At 46.3% G+C, this 21,194-nt stretch overlaps 1 protein-coding gene across 3 annotated transcripts in view; it reads left to right on the top strand.

The window, feature by feature from the left end:
* Positions 1-21,194, top strand: part of LAMA3 (laminin subunit alpha 3) — a 264,586-nt gene that overhangs the window by 162,352 nt on the left and 81,040 nt on the right. For all 3 annotated transcript variants that reach the window (XM_032311338.1, XM_032311337.1, XM_032311339.1), the window contains 6 exons: positions 969-1,173; positions 12,256-12,400; positions 13,078-13,218; positions 14,719-14,880; positions 17,348-17,446; positions 19,657-19,740. In XM_032311338.1, the coding sequence (XP_032167229.1) occupies positions 969-1,173; positions 12,256-12,400; positions 13,078-13,218; positions 14,719-14,880; positions 17,348-17,446; positions 19,657-19,740 (836 nt within the window). The remainder of the gene's footprint in view (positions 1-968; positions 1,174-12,255; positions 12,401-13,077; positions 13,219-14,718; positions 14,881-17,347; positions 17,447-19,656; positions 19,741-21,194) is intronic.

Here is a 21,194-nt window from a genome sequence, read left to right as displayed (position 1 = left end):
TCCAAGGTTGTCTCTGATCCCAGTTGGCTGCCGCTCATCTAGGGCAGGCCTTGAATTTCACTCTGCTGGAAACTCACCTGGGGATCTTGTGAAAATGCAGGTTCTGACTCTAGAATGCTTTGTGGGGGCCTCAGAGTCTGCATTTCTCTTACGCACTCAGATGATGCCCATGCCAGGGGTCCATGGAGTACAGTCCGAGTAGGTAGGTTCTAGAAGATAAACATTTGTGTTTCCCATGCTATGTGACTCAAGTGCTTGGCAAAACAGGTGAGTTTAAAGAACCTTAAGCATCAAACTATTAGCCCCATCCCTCTTCCTCGGGGAAGCTTTTTCAATTTTTCCAGCCTAACCAAAACTCAGTTGAAAAAAGAGAAGAGCCAAGGTCACAGGCACCTAGTGGTTTCTGAATGGGAAGCCTGGGGACCTTTATTCAAGACCCATCCTATGGCCTGAGGCACAGGGTCAGTACATGCCCTGGGGTGGCAGTGAGGGGTACCTGTGTGGTGCAAACAGAGTCTTCACCTGGAGACCAGCCCTTGCCTAACGAGGGTCCTGCTGCTGCTTTATGCCCTGACCTAGAGCTCCATCACGCTAAGGTGACATGGAGCCCTTTCAGGGAGCCCGTATGGAGAGGCCCCCCTGACAGATGAGAGGTGTCTCATTAAAATGGCATGTAACTATGGCTGGGTGAGTTCCTTGAAGCTCCTGTCTTGGTGCCAGTGGGTCCAGCTGCGGCGTCAGTCAACGTTCCCACACTATAGGTGCCATGAGCATTTGGTATAGTTGGTCTGGACCCCAAGAAAGATACCTTTCAGATCAGCTGCACTCAATAATGCCATAATGAAAAAAAAGCAAGACGTTTCTCCCAGGCCCCTTAGAAACTTCTGGAAATGCTGGCAGTGGGTGAAATCTGCTAGAGGCCAGGTGGCATCTCTCCCTTACACGGTGTCTCTTTATTCTTTGGCCAGCTTGCAACTGTGGCCCACGCCTCTGTGAAGAGATGACAGGGAAGTGCCTCTGCCCTCCCCATACTGTCAGGCCCCAGTGTGAGACGTGTGACGTGCATTCCTTCAGCTTCCATCCCCTGGCGGGCTGTGAAGGTTGCAACTGTTCCAGGAGAGGCACAGTTGGGGTCACCACCCCAGAGTGCGACAGGGACCACGGGCAGTGCAGGTGAGCCTGGGGGATTAACCTGTTAGGTCCTATTATGGGAAGGGAAGATGTCCTCTGCACATACCAGTCACCATTCCTTCCCGTGTCTCACAGGTCCAAAGATGGCACCGTGCTCACCTCAGGGTGGAGCTCCCCACCCTGGATGGGCTGTGGTGTGGGGTAACTGGGACCCTCAGGCTCAGGGTAGCCTGGCAGAGCCCGGGCAAGTGGACGCCAGGCACCTGAGGCCATAAACTGCCTTCCCAGACTCTGTAGCATTGTTCTCAGGGTGTCCGATATATATATATAATTAAGTTTTCCTTTCTTCTACTGTGTCACTGTGTGGCGAGCACCTATCCATTGGTATTTAGGTTTGGGATCTAAGTCTTCATTCGAGGGTAAGCCGGCGTTTTTGTTGAGGACAGTGTGTGACAAAATCCAAGGGCCTCAGGCCTGCTGCCCTCAGACAGGCAAACTCAAATGGGTGCTAGGGCCTTGGCGGGGGGTGGGGGGGCAGGCGAGGGAGGAAGGTAGACACTGGAGAGCCTGACCTGAGAGTGAGGCTGCCCTTGGGACTGACTGAGAGGCCCCATGCACGACTGGTAAGGGGCAGTGGCAAACGTCAGCTCCCACAAACACTGCGTTGCTAAGAGCTTTGGCTCCGTGGGTTGAGCTCTGTGTCGGGAGCTAGAGGCCAGTGTCATGTGATTGCAGGTACTGAACCCGATCTCAGCAGGACTGGGGAATGGCCCCAGGGGATGCCAGATGGATCCATTCTTTCTAGAAGTGGCTGGAAAGAGTCAGGAGGGGGTTATGGGGGCGGAACACTGAGCCAGAGCTTCCACATCCCTGGTGGTATGGCAGTGTGCAGGAGTGCCTGTAGGGCTCATCGCCCACCCTACGCTCCCCCACCTATGGGGAGTAGATGTTTTGGGCTCTGTGCGGGTGATCTGGGTGTGACAGGTGTGGGTGGGTGGGTGGCTGGGGACAGCAGCAGGCATCTGTGACCCCAGCTCAAGGGCGGCTGTCTTCATTTCCTGTGGCTGCTGTAACAAATTACCACAAACAGGGTGACTTCAAGCAATAGAAACTTATTTTCTCATAGTCCTAAAGGCCGAAAACCTGAAATCAAGGTGTTGACAGTGCCGTGCCCTTTCTCAAATCTCTGGGAGAGAATCTGTTCCATGCTTTTCTCTTACCTTCTCGTGTTCCCAGCAATCTTTGGAGTTGCTTGGCTTGTGGACGCGTCACTCTAATCTCTGCTCCGCCGTGACAGGGATGCGCCTGGCGTGTCTCGGTCTTTACATGGCGCCCTCCTCTCTGTGTGCGCCTCTTCTCATAAGGACAGGAGTTGGACTGGATCAGGACCCACCTTAGGCCAGCATGACCTCATCGTCGCTTGATTCTATCTGCAAACACCCTCTTCCTAAATCAGATCACCTTCTCAGAGATTAGAGATTAGACTGGAGATTAGAACTTGAACATATCTTTCTGGGGACCAAGCTCAATTCTCTGTAATGGCGATGATCACTTTTCCTAAGGAAGGACCCTTCCCCACCCTTTAATTGCTGCCCAGGGGCCTCCCAGCCCCTTTGCGCCACAGGAAAGGAAGCAGAGTGACAACGTGAGTCATGAAACATTCCGAATCTTTCAAACCACAGCTGTGAGCGCGCCCTGAGTCAGCTCCATTGCTCACCCCACTCAGACTGTGAGCCGACGCCGAAGGCGATTTGCAGGAAGGATTTTGAGGTGATGTCCAGAGTTGTTTCATCACCACAAGTTCACATACACTAGGTTCTGTTCCGTCCATTGTTTAAGCTATTCTCTGAACGGAAGTCAGGCTCTTAGTTCATTACTGGAGATCCAACACTGGGTCTGGAAGGCTGCCACGGGCCCATGGAAACCTCTAGCTTATTCTCGAGGACAGTGACACCTGGGCCCATAGCACAGATGCGCAGGAGTGCGTAAGCTCAGAGCTGCACCGGGCCAAGGGGATGCTCATAGGCTCCTGGCTGCAGAGGCGGGAGGAGCTCGGGAAGCGAAGAGACCCTGTCTGTGCCCATCTTGATGTAATCAACTTTACAGAAGGGAGAGAGAAAGACAAGATGTGTGTGATCCTGTGACATCGTGGCTGACCGAGGTTTGTCTCCCCTGGGAAAATTGCCTCCATTCCCTCTCTTTGAACCCTTGGTCTAGAACAGTAGCTGGACAAATACCAGAATCTCGTAGATTTGGTCAATCACACCACCAAACAGCCTCAGTTCAGCGGGGCTGTGTGGTATTCCTCTCGACATCTCCTCTCCTGACCTCTTCATTCCACAGAACTGTCTTTTTTCCTTCTGTTCTTTCAGTGGTGGGTCTCACTTTCTGTCTGGAGGCTAATAGCCCCACTATGATTTCCATTTTGTTCTTTTCTATCTGTACCAGAGCCTTCCTCCCTCAAATAGGGAATGTACACTATTATTTGCTGTCACTCCCTTACCACTGACCTCTCCCTTTTCATGTTCCCAGAGATGCCAGTCTCCCTTTCTGGAAAACCAGAACTCTCTTAGAGACAGCCCACTGGTAGCCAGTCATAAACATTTGACACCAGAGCTCCAGCATATTTGTGAATAAAATGTGTGGCTCTCAATGGAAACATCCACAAGGATAAGGAGGATAGAATATTTCTCTCCAGGAAGCCAAGACGGCGACACCAACAAGGTCCACCATCTTGGGTTTAAAAAGGCGATCAAGGGAGAGTTAGAACAACAGTTGAAAGACAGTCAGTCAAGCGGTCTGTTGCTGTTGAAACATGTCAGCAGTACCCCTGCCTAAAACACACACAAACAGGCGGCTCCTGGGTGGCTCAGTCAGTTGAGCATCGGCTTTTTTTTTTTTTTTTAAGGACTTTATTTATTTATTTGACAGACAGAGATCACAAGTAGGCAGAGAGAGAGAGGGAAGCAGGCTTCCTCCTGAGCAGAGAGCCCAATGCGTGGTTCAATCCCAGGACCCTGGGATCCTGACCTGCGCTAAAGGCAGAGGCTTAACCCACAGAGCCACCCAGGTGCCCCAAGCATCTGCCTTTGACTCAGGTCATGATCTCAGGTTCTGGGATTGAGCCCTGCATCATACTCCCTGCTCACTGGGGAGTCCACTTCTCCCTCTCTTTCTGCCCCTCCCTCTCCTACTCGTGCACCCTCTCTCTCTCTCTCCCTCTCAAATAAATAAAATCTAAAAAAAAAAAAAAAAAAAAGGGCCAAAAGAACAGGTTCCATTTGAACAGCAGAATAAGCAATGCATCAGTCACCTGGAGGATGAGAAACCCTGGGAAGAGCAGGAGAGGAGGACCAGCAAGCGGGACCCAGCAAGTGCGCATGGAAAGGTTAAGCGGGCCCGGGAGTCCTGGCAGAGGCTGGAGCGCAGGATTCCGTAGTGGCCCAACCACATCTGCCACGAAGCAACTTAAAGCCCTAAATACTGAAAACATTACAGCACTCCCATATATAATTAAAAGAAACACAAAGCCATAAAAATAAGGGCAGACTAGCAGAGCGCTGTTTTTCAGTAACGTCTACTTCGGTTTTTCTTTTACAAGCAGAACATACAAGTGAAGAGCTTGGGGCTGGAATGGAAGTTTGGGACTCGGTTAGAGTGAGGAGGACCCCCAGGAGGAGGCATGGACACACAGGAGGAAACAGCTGCTGTGCGTTCTGCGGGGGTACCTTCCTTTAACTGTGGGAAGCAGAGAAGCCGAGGAGATGGAGACACAGTTTTCAAGCAGGGGATAGAGAGGAATTCTCTGTCTGAGAAATAATGGGAGAGTTTTAAGAGGGAGTAACTGGTCAACAGAATAAGTTGCTGCAGACACAGCCTCACCCGTGGTTTCCAAATGCTGTTGCCACAGAAAAGGGAAATCAAGAATGCATTAAAGGGCACCTGGGTGGCCCAGTGGGTTAAGCCTCCACCTTCAGCTCAGGTCATGATCTCAGGGTCCTGGGATCGAGCCCTGCATCGGGCTCTCTGCTTAGCAGGGAACCTGCTTCCCCCTCTCTCTCTGCCTGCCTCTCTGCCTACTTGTGCTCTCTCTCTGTGTCATATAAATAAACAAAATCTTAAAAAAAAAAAAAAAAGAAAACATTGAAAATTTTAAAAATGCATCGAGGCACCATCTGTGATAGATGAATAGGTTTACTATAGTATCTTAGGTAGAAATTATAAGGGGCATTTAACAAACTTTCACTGGCCAATGACAATTTTTTCCCATTTTTCAAAATTTAAATTTGGTTAGCCAACATGTAGTACATCATTAGTTTTTTGCATAGTGTTCAGTGATTCATTAGTTGCATAGAACAATGATAATTCGGTTGACTGGAAAAACCCTAACTCAGGTCCAAGGCATGCTGCACAGTTTTGCCCAAACCCAAGGAAACACCAGGGGGAATGGAATCTCATTGGCCTGTATCACACCCAAAGCAAAAGGTGAAATTATTTATCTTGACGTTACCAAAGAGACTGTAATAACCTAGCGGGATGACTTATCTTTCCATGATCAAAGTAGATTTGTCATGAAAGGGCTTTTAACAGATAATCTCAGAAAAATTTTCAGTTTATGATGGCTATAAATCACACAGATTGCTCATGATAATTCCACTGTTGATGCTGAAAAGGCTTTTGATTACCCAAAAGATTATTTCTTTAGAAAATATTAGAAGAAAGAATGTCCTCTTCCACCACCAAATGAAATTTCCTAATGAAAATGAAGAATGTGTTTGGAGGAACCTAAAGTTCACAGGAAAGAAATGATCAAAGAAACCTGGAACTTGCAACAAGAAGAAAAATACATCCTTTTTCAGCGATAAAACAGACTCTCTTGCAGGTGTACATATTGTCACAGATCACAAAGCTTAAAAATTGGAATTTTCAAATTTTATTTCACTGTTTATAGGTATTCAAGTTTGTCATATTAAAAGAAAATGAAACTATTAAAAATATTAATCTACCTTAAAATAAGTTATAAAAATAATTGTAGCAATCTCTACCTTATTCAATCTCTACCTTATTAAAACTGGTATAATTTTAGAAGCAATTGGGAATAAATTAGGTTGGAGCCATAAAACTCACCTTTGTCATAAACTAGCTAGAAGACTGAGCAAGTTACTCTGCCTTCCTGGCTATCAGTTTCCTAAGCCATTAAACATTTGGTAAAATTATCTCTACCTTCCTACCTAAATTTAAAATCCTGTTCTATTTCCTCTTCAATCTCTGATTGTAACATGCAAAATATTGCAAAATTATATTGTACAAATGCCAAGAAGTCCATTATTTTCTCTGGTGCTAGATCGAGGTCCTAAAGATGCTTATATTGATCAAGATTTTGTTTTTAATAGCAACACTAATTCAATCTGATAGAAAGTCAATGAAAATGTACCTTTGCCTTGCTTTTAATAATGGAAGGTTATGTCATCAGATTCTGTGAACAAACAAAAGGGTTAGAATATCCTCGGAAGATTTTGTCAGTCATTGACAGATACAAAAAGCCAGGTGTCACTGCTAAAAAAACTAGCATGATGCTGACCCCTTTCAGGCTTTTTTTTTTTTTTTTTAAGATTTTATTTATTTATTTGACAGACAGAGATCACAAGTAGGCGGAGAGGCAGGCAGAAAGAGAGAGCCCTGCTGAGCAGAGAGCCTGATGCAGGGCTTGATCCTAGGACCTGAGATTATGACCTGAGCTGAAGGCAGAGGCTTTAACCCACGGAGCCACCCAGGCGCCCCCCTTTCAGGCTATTTTGAGATCAACTAGAGGAGATGGTGCTCCATCAGGGTCTTTCAGTAAAGCCACGTGTACAAATGTGCATTTTCAGAATAGCAGTAGCAAAAGGAATGCCTTTTGTGGGGGAGGGACCCCTATCTCCACGAATCCCCACAGATTTACTCAATGTTTGTGTTAGATGGAAAAATAAAATACCCGAAAAGGTCGTAGACTTGGCCTTCTTGGGATGAAGTGCTTCCAGCTACAGGCATAGTTCCATCAGCCGTACCAACTTGGAGAAGCAATTCTTTGGATGCACATCATTGATTAATAGGAACGGTAAATTCCAGGCAGCTGGGAGGTGGACAGGGAACACTGGGCCTTGGTGGTGAACAGGGTGGACGGGGTCCTGCCACAGGGATAGAGCTCAGAATTCTTACCTCCATTTTCTTTGTCTTCCTTCATCTTCTGTAGCACCAGTGTCTTTCTCCATGTCTCTCTGAATGATCACTCTGTGGCTTTGTCCCTGGTTCCATCTCCCACAGACTGAGAAGATGTGTGGTGTGAGCTTGCACAGGCTTCATATGGAATGGGCCCCACCCATTCTCCTGGCTTCAGTCACCCCCACTCCAGATCCGGAGCTCTCGTCCTGACCCTCGATGGCTAGCTTATCCCACCTTCATTGCAAATCAATTCAACCTCTGTGCTTTTATTGGCTTTACTTAAGGGACCTCGGACAAGTCCCCTAAACTCTTTGAACACCTGTCCCCTCATAGTATAATGAAGTATTTGATGAACTTGAAGGGCCCTTACAACTCCAAAATTCTGATTCCATAGTTGAAACCCATGTCATTGTCTTGCCTTCAAACCATTTCTCTTTTTGAATTTTTCTTTCTTTCTTTCTTTTTTTTTTTTTTTAATTCTGCTTACTGGTGACAGTCCCTTCCCAGTCCCAAAGCCTGAAATCCCAGTATCATCTAAGAATCAACCCCTTTTCCCTACAGTTGATTAGGTGTCAACTTCTGGCCGGGTATGGATTCTCTCCTTTCTTTCCATGTCTTTCTGCTCTCTGCTGCTACCTTGGTTAAGTTCTTTGACCCTCTCATCTTTGAATGATTTCATGCTCTCCTAACTGGCCTTCTTTTCCTGGTTTACTCATGCACTCATTCTTCATTTGTTGCCCCTCCCCCTTTTATTTGGCTCCTTACTTTAAAGGGAATATGCCAAGTACACAATTACCCTGGGATTTAAAAATCTGTTTTCCCCATAATTTTGGCACTAACATATGGAACTATTAATCTAGTCTGCAGAACTTGAGGCAATGTTGATAAATGTATATAGGCTTATGATTTTATCTTCTTGGTGTTTTTTTTTTAGCTAGGATGAAACATTTTTCTCAGTTACTGTGATTTTTTATTTTTGCCTTAAATTCTGTTTTGTTAGATACCAATATATCTTATTGCTCAAACTATATAACTATAAGCACTGACTCTAGCTTGGGTGCTGTGCCTCATGTATCAGGGGTCATGGTCTGGCAGGGGAAGCTGTACGAACCACTAATGGCAATGTGGCGTGGCGGGCGCCATGTTGTGTGTCAGTCTCCCAGGTGCCACTTCCATCACATTACTCTGCACAAGAGCCTGTCTCAGCTCCCTGACAGGATAAAGACCAGCTTTCATAGTCATATGGCCCCTCACTACCCTAACTTAAGCCTTTTTGCAGCTTTCTTCTCTGGCTTGGTTTTTTTACTTTCTCTAAACACTTTACATATGTTCAGTTCTCCAGGCATCAGTTCTGCTCCTCGCTCTACTGTTTCCCCCACGTTCTGTGTATCCTTCAAGGATTATGTGTGAAAAGTACAGACCCCAAGAAGGCATGAAGCCTTCTGTGAGTCCACAAGTACATCCTCAACATCTCAGTGCCTCAAGCTAGCCATTCCAGTTCTCACGTGATTACCTCACCTTCGGCATCTCCGTGTCCTGTGTTCTCAGTGGAAATGTGCCAAGGTCAAGACCGACTTACTCTACTTTTTCCCCTCCCCCCTGCATCCCCTACCACTCTTGGTGATTATTGAGTAAATCAATGAAGACAGAAGGTAGACTTTGGATTCTAGATGACAACTAGAGTCGATCAGAGTGTGATATTAAGAGACTCACCATACGTAATGAGCAAAGGGTAGAGTTTCCTCTAACACCTGACTTTCTAGTTGTCTGTACCACATGGAGAGCACCCACACATGCGCACATGTTATTACGTAAGCCTTGGCCATGAGCCCATTGCCTTGGAGATGAATCCTCTTGACCCACACCCCCGGCGCTGCTGTTCTGCACCTACAGGCAGCTTCTGCGGGAGGCTCCTTGCCTTTTCAGGGAGGGCAGCTCTTTGGGCAGCAGAGTATCTCTCTGGAGAAATGTGTCAAGGTCAGGCTGACTTTAGCTAGTTTCTAAGAGATGTTCAGCCAGACTTTACAGAAGAATTTCCTTTTTATTCCCTGTTGTCATGACACCACCAAAAAGTCCTCTGCTTGCTTGTTTTTGTCCAGGATTCATATGCTCAGTGCTCAGGAATCCCGATGTTATAGTCTCCGTGTTTTGGTTAACCCTTTCTTGTCAGTCGCACCTGGGGCCCTTGGGGTCAGCTCACAGGTCCCTGCTCTTCGCACTCTGCCCGGTTTCTTGCTTTTTCTCATCCACTCTCAGGCACTCAGATGCTGCTTGTGTGCGGAGTGCGGTCCAGAGCTTTGCCTCACGTCACCGACATGGCCACATGCCCTCAGCCCTCCTGTCCCCGCCACCACCATCTCACAGCCTTCTGAAATAAGGAGGCAAGGAAGGATTTTGCTTCCATTTCTCCTTGTCTCCACAAGCAGCTTCCACAGCTGCCCTCCCTGCAAAATGCTCCAGTTCCTTTCTTTTTCACTCAAGTGAAAATATAAAAAATAGGCTCCTGTCTGCCTGTTCTTGCCTTCCAGGCCCGGGTCCAGGTCATTTGCTCCAGGGGCCCCTCTTAGCCTTGTCCATGCATGGCATTCCATATGTGAGTGGCTCCTGTGGCACCAGTGTTCACTTAAGGCACCTGTAAGCCAGAAGCCCTGCGTGTTAGCTAAAAGAAACATGGACTTTGGTTCAACAAGCTGCCCAACTAGCAGTGTGTGACAGTAGCACCGTCTCTGCACAGTGTCCTTTCCTCCTGGCCGGGTGAGAGGAGCAGAGCCTGCGCAGTGTAAGTCAGGCCGTCTCCCAGCTCCACTCTTTCTGACAATTTTGGTTGGACGGGGCTGTCTGTCTCTACTCTCTTCACTCCCCTCTCTGGACCACCAGAGCCTTGTGCTCCACCCTCGCCGCTCCCTCCAGCAATAGAGAGTCATCTGGCAACAGCCTTTTTTTTTTTTTTTGGCTGGACTGTCTGATTGCCTTTAGTCTGAGATTCACAAGAAGAGAGCAAATATTATCAGTCAGAGTCTAGGAACCCTCTGAGAGTGGATACAGCTTTGTGTGTGTTGGAGAGACAGGGAGAGAATGAATGAATGAATGAATGAATGAATGAATGAAATCTGTGAGTGGTCCACAGTTTATCCAGCTTCCCAGAAGAGTCTCTGACCCCTTTCCAAAGTTTCCATCCCCAACATGGGAGTGATCTCTTTAAGCAGAACGTTGACACTTTCCATCTACCTTGCCATAGGTGTGATTTGGAGAACTTTCGCTTCCTTACCAAAAGAATTTCTGCAGGGATTGGGTGGGGAGGAACACAAGGGGGATGGGGCTGGAACTGAAATGACATTTGACCTGCCAGCAGGTCTTGGGGGAAAAACTGAGTCTATCTTTTTGGTTGTGCGGAGTGGGAGAAAGGGAGTCCTATTCGCTCCCCTTAGCTAATGCTATAGCAAGAATAGTAATAGCAGATTCTTGTAGGCGTGCATGGCCCTGCTCTAAGGCTTTTCCATGTATTATTTTATTTAATGTTTGCAATAATCCTACAAAGTCAGTATTATGATCTCCATTTTAGGGGTAAGTAAATTCAGCTACAAAGAGGTTCATTTGCTCAAGGTTCTATACCTGGTAAGTAGCAAAGCTGGGATTCAAAGGTAGGCTGACTAGTCTCCAGTATGTGTACTTAATCAAACACAAAATTCTGTTTTTGGTTATAAGCAGATATTTACCAAAGACAGACTTAGTGGGAAATCAAGTTGGATTTCTCTTTTTCAGGATGGTCCCTGGGTAAGATATTTTAACAGGTATTGGTAGCAAGTTAATGATAAAATATTTTGGATCAGATTATACTCCCATGTTCTAATATAAAGCACATTTCCTAGTACTTTCTTTAGACCCACAAAGAAGAGATCAGCGTGTGGGTCCCACCAGACGTCAGCTTGGGCTCCAAGATCAGGCTACAGGAGGCTGTTACCCACTTCCTCCTTCTCTCCTCAACCCTTGGGGTGGTGCGCTTCGGTTCTGCTGGCAGCAGCTGCTCTTCTGTCAGCTTCTGTGCTCTCCCCTCCTCTCTTGTGGCTCACGGGCTCAGACATGTGGATCGCTCCCTGCTCCCCACAGAGCCTTCCTTGGAGCCCAGGCACAGCCTCCCTGCCAGCCCTGCCCACACCAGCACCCACTCTGGTGCTCAGGCTGGATGACCGAGGGTCTTCCTTGCCTTCCCCTCTTCTGTCCCCTCATCCAGAACAGCACAAGCCCCAGCAACCTCACCCCAAAATAGCTTGGAACCCCTCCCTCCTCTCCATCCCCAGGGTGTTTGGCCTACTTCAGCCCCTTCTTCCTCCTGACTCAACAGGCAGCTGTGGAAATGGTCATCTTGACTGCATCCACACACACTTATCCGACCACACTCTTTCCTACTTAAAATTTCTCAAGATGGCGATTCCTTTCTGAGAGCTTGCCATGTTCCAGGCACAGCCTCGTCTGTCTCCACAGCAGTCCTGGGAGGCAGCAGCTAGCAATTTTCCCCTTTGACAGATGAGAATATGAAGCCTTGGTGAGTTATTAAGATACTCTGTTGGGTGCCAGAGCTGATCAGTACTCCGGCCAGAGGGCCCTCAGCGCCCAGGGCTCAGCTACCTCGTTCCATTGCCACTGGACAGTGTCACAACAGCCAGCATCTCCGTCCCCATGAGATGCCTCCTGCCTCCCTCTTCAGTTCATGGGTCAGCTTTCTCCACTCATCCATGTGCTTCCTGCACACACCGGGCAGTTCCCCTCTCTTCCTGCTGTCTGGAACACCCACCCCCACGACGCTTGTCCTTTTAGGCTCCCCCAGGGAAGCACAGTCAGAGCTGCTCTGCAACAGCGCAGGCGGACTTGAGAACTGTGTGGAGACGGTGATGAAAACCTGTGCCTCCTTTGCTTTGAATATAGGTGCAAGCCCAGAGTCACAGGGCGGCAGTGCGACAGCTGCGCTTCTGGGTTTTATCACTTCCCGGAGTGCCTTCCCTGCCACTGCAACAGGGATGGGACGGAGCCAGGAGTCTGTGACCCAGGGACCGGAGCTTGCCTCTGCAAGGTAAGACAGAATGTCCAGTTCTGTCACGTCAGCCACTGGTCAGTGAGGAAGTTCTTCAAGTCGAGTCAACATAGCAAAATAAATGGGAAGTAGGACTGACCTGTAACCGATTTCTACAACGCATGTAGCATTTAATAGTTATTAGCTCGTTTGATAGAAACAGAAGGGAAGACCCCTTCTTATCCTTTGGAGAATCACAAGGCAGGTACAGACCCTTTCTAGAAAAGTTGCCACAAACCTTAGTCCACAATTTTAAGAGGTTCATAGATTCCCTGGAAGCTTTATTCCCAGCTCATAGACCCCAGGTTAATAATCTGCTCCAGGGCATTCTGTCAGGTGGTAAGAGAGCTTCTTAGTCCCAGCAGATGTTTTGAGGTGTTAGGAAGTGGGGTGAGCCAAGACCCCCATATTGTGAATCCTCATGTTGCCATTTATCTACCTTCAAGATGCCAAGGGGCATCTTGTGAGATCTAGAAGATTCTCTCTTTCACTTGGGTATGGTAGAAGAGTTTAAACAAGTAATGTGACAGAAAAGCTTCACAACGATGTAAACTTCATGTTTTGTTAGCATCCATGTTCTAACATCTTGTATTGGCAATAAATTTGGGAAAGTGACAAACTGAAATCAGAGAAGCTTTAGAGGAAATGATCTCTCATTTCGTGTTTTGTTTCAATAGGAGAATGTGGCGGGTACAGAATGTAACGTGTGTCGAGAAGGATCGTTCTACTTGGACCCAGCAAATCCCAAGGGCTGTACCCGCTGCTTCTGTTTTGGAATAAGTAATCATTGTCACAGTACACATAAAAGAAGAGCTAAGGTATGCGAGGAAGTCAAAGTTTGGTTTTTAGTTAGTTCTTCCAAGTGGGGAAGAAGTGGGTTGTTCTGAAGCATGCACGGCTGGTGGAGATTTTATATATTACTTTGTTGAAGTGTTAAACTTCACCCTCGGCATCCCTCAGCTTGCAGTGCTCTTCCCACAGATGTTCTCATGCTCAGTGCCCCAGTTTGTCAGGTGGGCTCAAACGTCTCCTGCTCAGAGGGGCCTTCCCTCAGCACTCCCTATGAAGTAGCTCACCCTTCTTAGTGTACTCTAGCATTTATCCCTCCCTGACATACTCTACAGTTTAGTTTTAAAATTTGTTTATTATATATTTTCCTCTAACACTAGCATTTAAACTCCTTATGCATTCCTGGGGCCCAACACTGGATCCAGAATATAGTAGGTGCTCAATAAACACTACACTCATCGGCTAAATGGAGTTGGTCACTCTTTTCCCTTGCTTCTTCTTATCTGCTTATTTTCTTTCTGTTTTACTTTCTGTCTCAATTACTTTATATGAACATTTAAGTTAAATTTTTAAAATTATTTATGTGAGTTTTTGAATTAACTCCATGAAACTGAAACTTTTGTTGCCTCCACTATTCCATGAACCAGCAGGCTCATGGTTGCTTTCTTTGTATGAGTGATGTCTTACGTCCAACAGATACCTCAAGTAAAGGTTATTTTATATATGTCATTCCCAAAAGGAATGTAGGCTCGTAGTTAAGGAAAAAAAATTAGTTTTTTTTAAAGATTTTATTTATTTATTTGACAGACAGAGATCACAAGTAGGCAGAGAGGCAGGCAGAGAGAGAGGAGGAAGCAGGCTCCCTGCTGAGCAGAGATCCCGATGTGGGGCGCGATCCCAGGACTCTGAGATCATGACCCGACCTGAAGGCAGAGGCTTTAACCCACTGAGCCACCCAGGTGCTTCCAAAAATTAGTTTATAAATCCACAGAAGTCTTCTATCTTCAGGGGAGCCCGGAAACATTATTCCTCATCAATGTCTTATCAATTCCTCCCCTCCCCCCATCATTTAACTCTTGGCTTCCTGTCTGATCAGGGAAATATGTAGTTATGAGGATTTCTTTAGAGGAAAGTAATGAGAGCAGGCCACTGCGTTCCGTCTCACATTTGTTCTCTAAGGAACTCACCATTAAAATGTGCCCATAGTCCTAGTTATTATTCCCACACTTATTTATATATTACTCAGACATTTACTGAACACCTGCTAAATGTCAAGAACCCAGGATGTATGCTGGGATACAAAGAGCAATCCCACATACATATGATCACGGTTGTCTGAGAACTCCTAGTCGTCTTGGGGCAGTGGGAGGCAGTGCTGGGTGAGAGTTCTGTGCAAGCTCAGGAGGGGGCATATACAGGAAGCCTCCAGAACAAGATGGCCACCCCATGGTTCTTTCTATTGCGCATAATTCAGCCATCACCAGAGAAGCTGAAGGCACATGTTTCCATCCTTTGCTCTTGTGTTCTAGTTTGTGGATATGATGGGTTGGCGCCTGGAGACGGCGGACGGAACAGACATCCCTGTCTCCTTCAACCCGGGCAGCAGCAGTGTGGTCGCAGACCTCCAGGAGCTGCCCTCTACAGTCCACAGTGCGTCCTGGGTCGCACCTCTTTCCTACCTAGGAGACAAGGTAAGGACGTCCTGAGCCCTCACCGGGCCCCCTCCGTCACGGCGTGAGCATCATTTCCTGTCTGGAAGGAAGCATCAGGAAGTTCAGGTTACTAAAACTAAAGAAATTAGATGAGCTACAAACACTGGAAAGACGCTGCCCTCCCCTGGGAGGGGCTGAGTGTACCTGACATGTGTTCGCTCCCCAGCAAAGGAAATCATGCACCACAGCTTTTCTCTGGCTTTACTTAACCATTTAAATAATATCTGTTGCAAATGGGGCATGTGTGCTTTTCAAAGCCAGTGCTAAGAATTCTTTGTTTTAAAGCAGAAGAAAGGCTCCTTGTCAGGAAAACAAAAGCTGAAAAGTGACTCCCGAGCTTATTAAAAGAAGCACAGGATCCGGGGGCAGCTTGGCTGTCATTAGCAGAATCGCAGGCAGTTAGTGAGACGCTCCTGTTCCTCTGGGAGCTTGTAAACAAGTTGCTCTTCCTTTGCTGCACAAATTGGCATAGCTTGGTCCCCTACACTTGTTTCAGAGGACGGAAGTGTGGGCTTCCTGTAGAAACATCATCCGGTAATGTATGCACCGGGTAACAGAGGGTAGAATGTTCTAGAAGGTGTAGATGTCACAGGGCCCAGCTCAGGAGGCAGCATATTCTCTTAGAATCACTAAATATGAGGGCCTTGTGAGCCGGAGATCTATAATTCTGACTTCTGGTTGAAGGACTTTGGGTTTTGACCTTTGAGTGTGGGCAATGTTGCTCCTCTCTTATACCCCCTCTCCTTCCTCATTTAATGCTCATCTTCGCCTTCACATGGCAATCCCATGTAGAGCTCATCTATTACTCTGCAAACAATTACCCCAAAGCTGTGCAGCTTAAAACAGCAGTCCTCTTGCCCAGTTTCTGTGGATCAGGAATTCAGGAGTAAATGGCTCAAGGTTTCTCACAGAGTTATGGACGAGATGTAAGCCAGGCCTGGCTCCAGACCTGGAGGGTCCACCTCTGGGCTCAGTCATGTGGTTGTCATAAGCTCTGTTCCTCACTGGCTACTGAGGGGAGCACTCATCCCAGGAGTCTCCCAGGTACTACCTAAGACTCCCCCTGACAGGGCACCTGGCTTCTCCTAAAATAACCAATAGAAAGAGAGAGGTGGGGGGGAGGGAGAGAGAAAGAGAGAGATGGAGAGAAAGAGAGAGAGGGAGGAAAACTCAGAATAGAAACCACAATCTCTTTATGACCCAACTTCAGAAATAACGTACCCTTACTTCTGCCATATTCCGTTCATTAGAAGCCAGTCATAAGTCCAGTCCAACTTCAAGGAGGAGATTTAAGCTCCGCCTCCTGAAGACAAAAGTATCAGAGAATCTGTGGCCATATTTCAAAAACCACCTTAGCCCATCAGAAAGACAGTATTTAATCTCCGTGGGGTGATTTAAATTATTAGCCTGGAATACTTCCAGACTCTACGATCATAGGTCTGTGATTTGGTCAGGTTGCAGATTCTAGGGGACTTCGATGAATTGGGACCCAGAAATGCTGTTCCCTTTCCCCTGCTCCAAATTATATGTGTGTCTCAAGAAGGGTGTTCTGTGCTGCTCCACTCTGAGGTGATACTGCCTCTTGCTTTTCTCTCTCAATTACTCCTTTCTTGACTGGTTTTTACCTTATGGGTGGGAAGTAACAGGATGGGAGGTGAAGTAGCCCTCCCCAAACTATGACCTTAAACCTCCACCATGATCGTGCTACTAGGTGGCATTGAGAAAAGGTCCTTAGACCCACTGGAGCAGTCTGGCATGGCTTATGTGTGATCGTGTGGGAAATGCTCACCATCTGCTCTCAGGAGAAGTTTTTAAAAAGTTATTTCTAGAGGTTCATTTTGTAACTGATAGATATTAACCAATTCTTTCAGTGAAATAAGAAGCCAATGGCCTAGATTTCTTAGAGTAGCTATAGATTAAATGAACATTAGTTTAGACATCATCAAGAATAGAAAGATCTTACCTCTTTCTGTGTGACTAGTATTTTTCTTTCCTTTTAAGATTTTATTTATTTATTTATTTGAGACAGAGAGAGAGAGAAGGAGAGAGCGAGCACACACAAGGAAGGGCAGAGGGAGAAGCAGACTCCCCACTGAGCAGGGAGCCTGATGCGGGGCTCAATCCCAGGACCTTGAGATCATGACCCGAGCCAAAGGAGATGCTTAACCGACTGAGCCACCCAGGTGCTCCACTAGTATCTTTATTTTTAAGAGAAGCATCTCCTTGCTTGGAAAACAATCATGTTCACGCCAAACATTTTAAATAATATAAAATGGTACAAAGTAGAGAGCTAAAATACCATCTTCAATTCTTCACGCCCAAGATGACCACTAACAGGTAGATGGTATCTTTCCAGATCTCATGTGCCTCTGTGGTTTTTATGTGATTAGTGTTTCCATGGGCTCTTCTAATGCTTGTGCTCTTGATCCTATCATTACAATTTTAGGTTTCTTCATACGGAGGCTACCTCACCTACCAGATCAAGTCCTTTGGCCTGCCTGGTGACATGGTTCTTCTAGAAAAGATGCCAGATGTGCAGTTGACTGTAGGTATCAGAACACAACCCAAGTGGCTGGAAATAGTAGTTGCCATTGGTTGCTGATCCAACTTTAGGGCATCTTGATAAAGAGCCTATAAACCAATTGGATTAAGTCTTTTCCAATATTTTGTAGAGATCAAAAGGGACATTGAACATAGGAAAGCCCCTTCTCAGGATCCTGCTTCCCCTCCCCATCCAGCCCTTGTTTCTGCTCCCAAAGAACATAACAGTATCTCACGCTTGCTTCTTCTAAATTATTACTTCATGTTAAATTTTTTTAAATGTCTCTTTCAATTTTGTCTCACCAGTGTTTTTGAGACACTTAGAACATTGTTTTGGCCTTCCTGTTGGCGAGGCCGCATCGCTGGGCTCATAAAGGACAGCTGATCCCTGTCCTTCACTCAAGTGGGAGCTAAGAGGGGAGATGGAAGAAATAGACATGTAGCTACAACCCACTGAACAAAACATATTTGAGGTGCAGTTCAAACAAGACTCTGAGAATTGGGGTCCGAGTGGGGGCTTATGTGGTTGAGAAACCCCCAGAAGGCTTCATGGAAAGGGTTAATTTTGAGCCAGACCTTTCAGCAGGGGATTGACGGGAGAAGCGCCCTTCCAGGGGCAAAGAAAAAAATAAACCAAGGCAGAGGGGCAGTGCCCAAGGGGTGACCTGTCCCACTTGGCTGTATTTTCAGTGATTCCAGAGTCATAGAAAACAAGCGGAAGGGTAGGAAAGAGGATATCTAGTGCTACGCTAAGGAATATGAGTTCACTTTGACAGTAGGGAGCCACTTTGGGTTTTTTGAGAAGAGAAGTGACATCCGTACACCGTGTACCAGCCACATGATCTAGAACTGCAATCTAGAAATTCCTTGAGGGCAGGGTCCATGTCACATTCTGCTCTGAACCTCTAGACATCCAGGGCCCAGTATCTTGAACACAGGTTGAGGTGTCTGAGCCTGAACTTGATTCTGTTTCTGGTTTTAGTGCTGTGGTTAAGGCAGTGCAATTACAGCTTCCTGAAGGTTTTTGTTTGTGTGTCATTCACCATAAGACAGGGACTAGCAAGTCTCACACATCTTGTCGCAGCTGAGAGCCTGGCATTCTGGTAGGTTTTTGTGTTTAGGCGCTGCTGTGTCGTGTTTTGTTTTTATTGGCACCCAAATTTGTTGAACTGTTGTTTTAAAAACTACGAGGAACCTTTGTCAGACATCTTGAAAATGCAACACCAGAGATTTTAGAGGGAAAAGAGCTCCACCATAGAAATACCAGCCTGGCAGTGCTGTAGTTCAGTTTCCTACTTTTTTTTTTTTCAGAATACCTCCAGCTCGGGCCATTAGTACACCAGTACTTATTGTCAAAGAGTTTATTGTGCAAACAGTTGGGATTCACAGAATGCGATGACCAGAATTTCTCCTGAATTTTACCTCCGAACATGGAAAATAATTTAGGCTCCTGAAACCTTCCCTCTGCTGCTTTGTTCCAAACCACTGTAATTAAAAGCCTGTGGGGCATGTTTCTTAAATGAAGGTTTTCAGTGATTTGGGATGGCAGAGAATGGTCTTTTTTCTGAAACACCAGTGCTAGCGTGTGGAACACTTTTGGGCTTGGGGCTGTAACAGAAAAGCTAGGGTTTTGGGGCACGGGTTTGGGGTGGAGGTGGTGATGGTGTTGACCTTCCCATTATGCCCTGTTAGGAGTCCTTAGAGAGCCCCTTTTATGGAGAGGAGGGTTCAGAGGCCAAGAGTGAACAAGGCTGGATCTCACGGGGAGTGGGCTGCAGGGCTCTCCCTCTGGCCTGTGGCAGCTCCACGGCTCACCATTTACACAGCCTGCCAGCCCTTCTGCCGCCCTGCCCTCCTCATGAACTCACCCACCGAAGAAGCAGTTTCTTGCTACCAAAGTCTGGTCCTGTCAGCAGCAATGGAAATGCACCTCATACATTGATTGTGAAGCATGGTTTTTGTAAAATAGGAATAATAATAATCCATCTTTTTAGCCACTTTCTGTCAAGGGAATTTTCCTGGTTTCTGTTTATGAACATGCACTATATTAGGTATTATTTTCCTGTTTCCATTGACTAATCCTTTTGCCAGTCTGTTCATTTCACTATTTATTAGAATTGAGTATTCCATATAATGCAGTCACAGAAATTTGTTCTTATGGATTATAAACCTCAGAATATCTCAACCATGGCACTGATGTTTTTCTTTACACAGGGTCAGCACATGTCCATCATCTACAAGGAACCAAGTAACCCACGACCAGACCGGCTGTATCATGTGCGTGTGCAGGTGGTGGAGGTAAAAGAAACACATACAAAAAAATCATTCCTTTTTTTAAAGATTTTATTTATTTATTTGACAGAGAGAGAGAGAGAAGGAGAGAGTGAGAGCACAAGAGGGTAAGTAGTAGACAGAAGGGGAGGGAGAAGCAGGCTCCCCAGAGAGCAGGTGAGCCCAATGTGGGACCAGATCCCAGGACCCTGGGATCTCGACCTGAGCTGAAGGCCATTGCTTAACTGACTGAGCTACCCAGGTGCCCCCCAAAATCGTTCTTTATGATCCTCTTTTGTTCTACACCTTCGTTCTTTCAAGCAATTGTGGTATTTTATGTTATGAATTTAAAATGTTAATTATACTTATGTATATATAATTTGTATGTATACATTTAAAATATAAGTTATATAAAATATACAGAGTTTCATCCCTATAGGGCTTTGTTTATACTATCTCTATGGCACTTAGCACAGTCTCCCCTGTCTTAGAGGTAACTATCCTTGTCTTACAAACCCCGTGAGCTTGTAAATGCTATGAGGTAGCCCCCTGTCATCCTCATGCCTTCCTCAGTGGCCAAAAAATGCTTAGGATGAATGTATTGAAGAGCATGTCATTCTGTTTCTATGAAAGTGGCCATGCCAGCAAAAATGGTGGGGTGGGAACATCCACTAAATTCTCTCCTTCAGTAAAGCAATGAGAATATTGGCAAAAATGGTTAGAATCGACTATCTAGAGCTCTGGAAATTGACCACAGGCTCACAGCAATCTGAAAAGTGTTTAATCAAGAAAACTGGCTGAATCTTGGTAAGAACCTTAGGCTCTGTGGCAGTCAGTTTGCTCTGTTCCCATCCCCCAACCATATCTTCACAGTAGCCCACCAGCAAGGTGAAAACCAGTAGCCCATCAGCCACCAAGGGAGACAGAGTGGCATTGGAGCTTATGCAAAGCCTCACTCCCAGAGATGTCATAATTTGACCCATTGGAAGGTTTTCTGGAAGATGCTCCTTCCAAGGCTGTCTTTGTTTGATCTGACTTTTGTAGCTTTCCCAAAATGAAAAGCCTTTCCCTTAGTGCTGTCATTGAAAACATTTAGAGGTAACTCCTTAACTTCAGAGCTGACTGAGGTGATAGGTTAGAGCTGGAGATAATAATAGGCTAATCACAAAGCTTAAAATAAAAGGCTGGGAACAAGGCATACATAGGGGCTTTGCAAATCTCCAACACAATCTTAGAAAGGTAGAAGGCCACACATACTCAGGGGTGTGAGCATGCTCAGGAAAGGCCCTAATTCCTCACCCCTGACTCACCTTGAGGCTCTGAGCAAGCAGGAAGTGAAGGCTAAAGCAGAGTTGTTAGCTGCCTGGCTGAGTGTTGAGAGGCCCCTCAACATACCCACAGAACACTTTTGCAATGACTGGGGACTTTGGTTTTAGGCATTTAAAGAAATCTGTTTCCAGTCACTAGCTGACCACTAAGCT

This window comes from Mustela erminea, chromosome 13, assembly GCF_009829155.1.
Source record: "Mustela erminea isolate mMusErm1 chromosome 13, mMusErm1.Pri, whole genome shotgun sequence".
Classification (NCBI taxonomy): Eukaryota; Metazoa; Chordata; class Mammalia; order Carnivora; family Mustelidae; genus Mustela; species Mustela erminea.
Note: the sequence above shows the minus strand (reverse complement) of the source record. Positions and strands in the feature narration are given on the sequence as shown.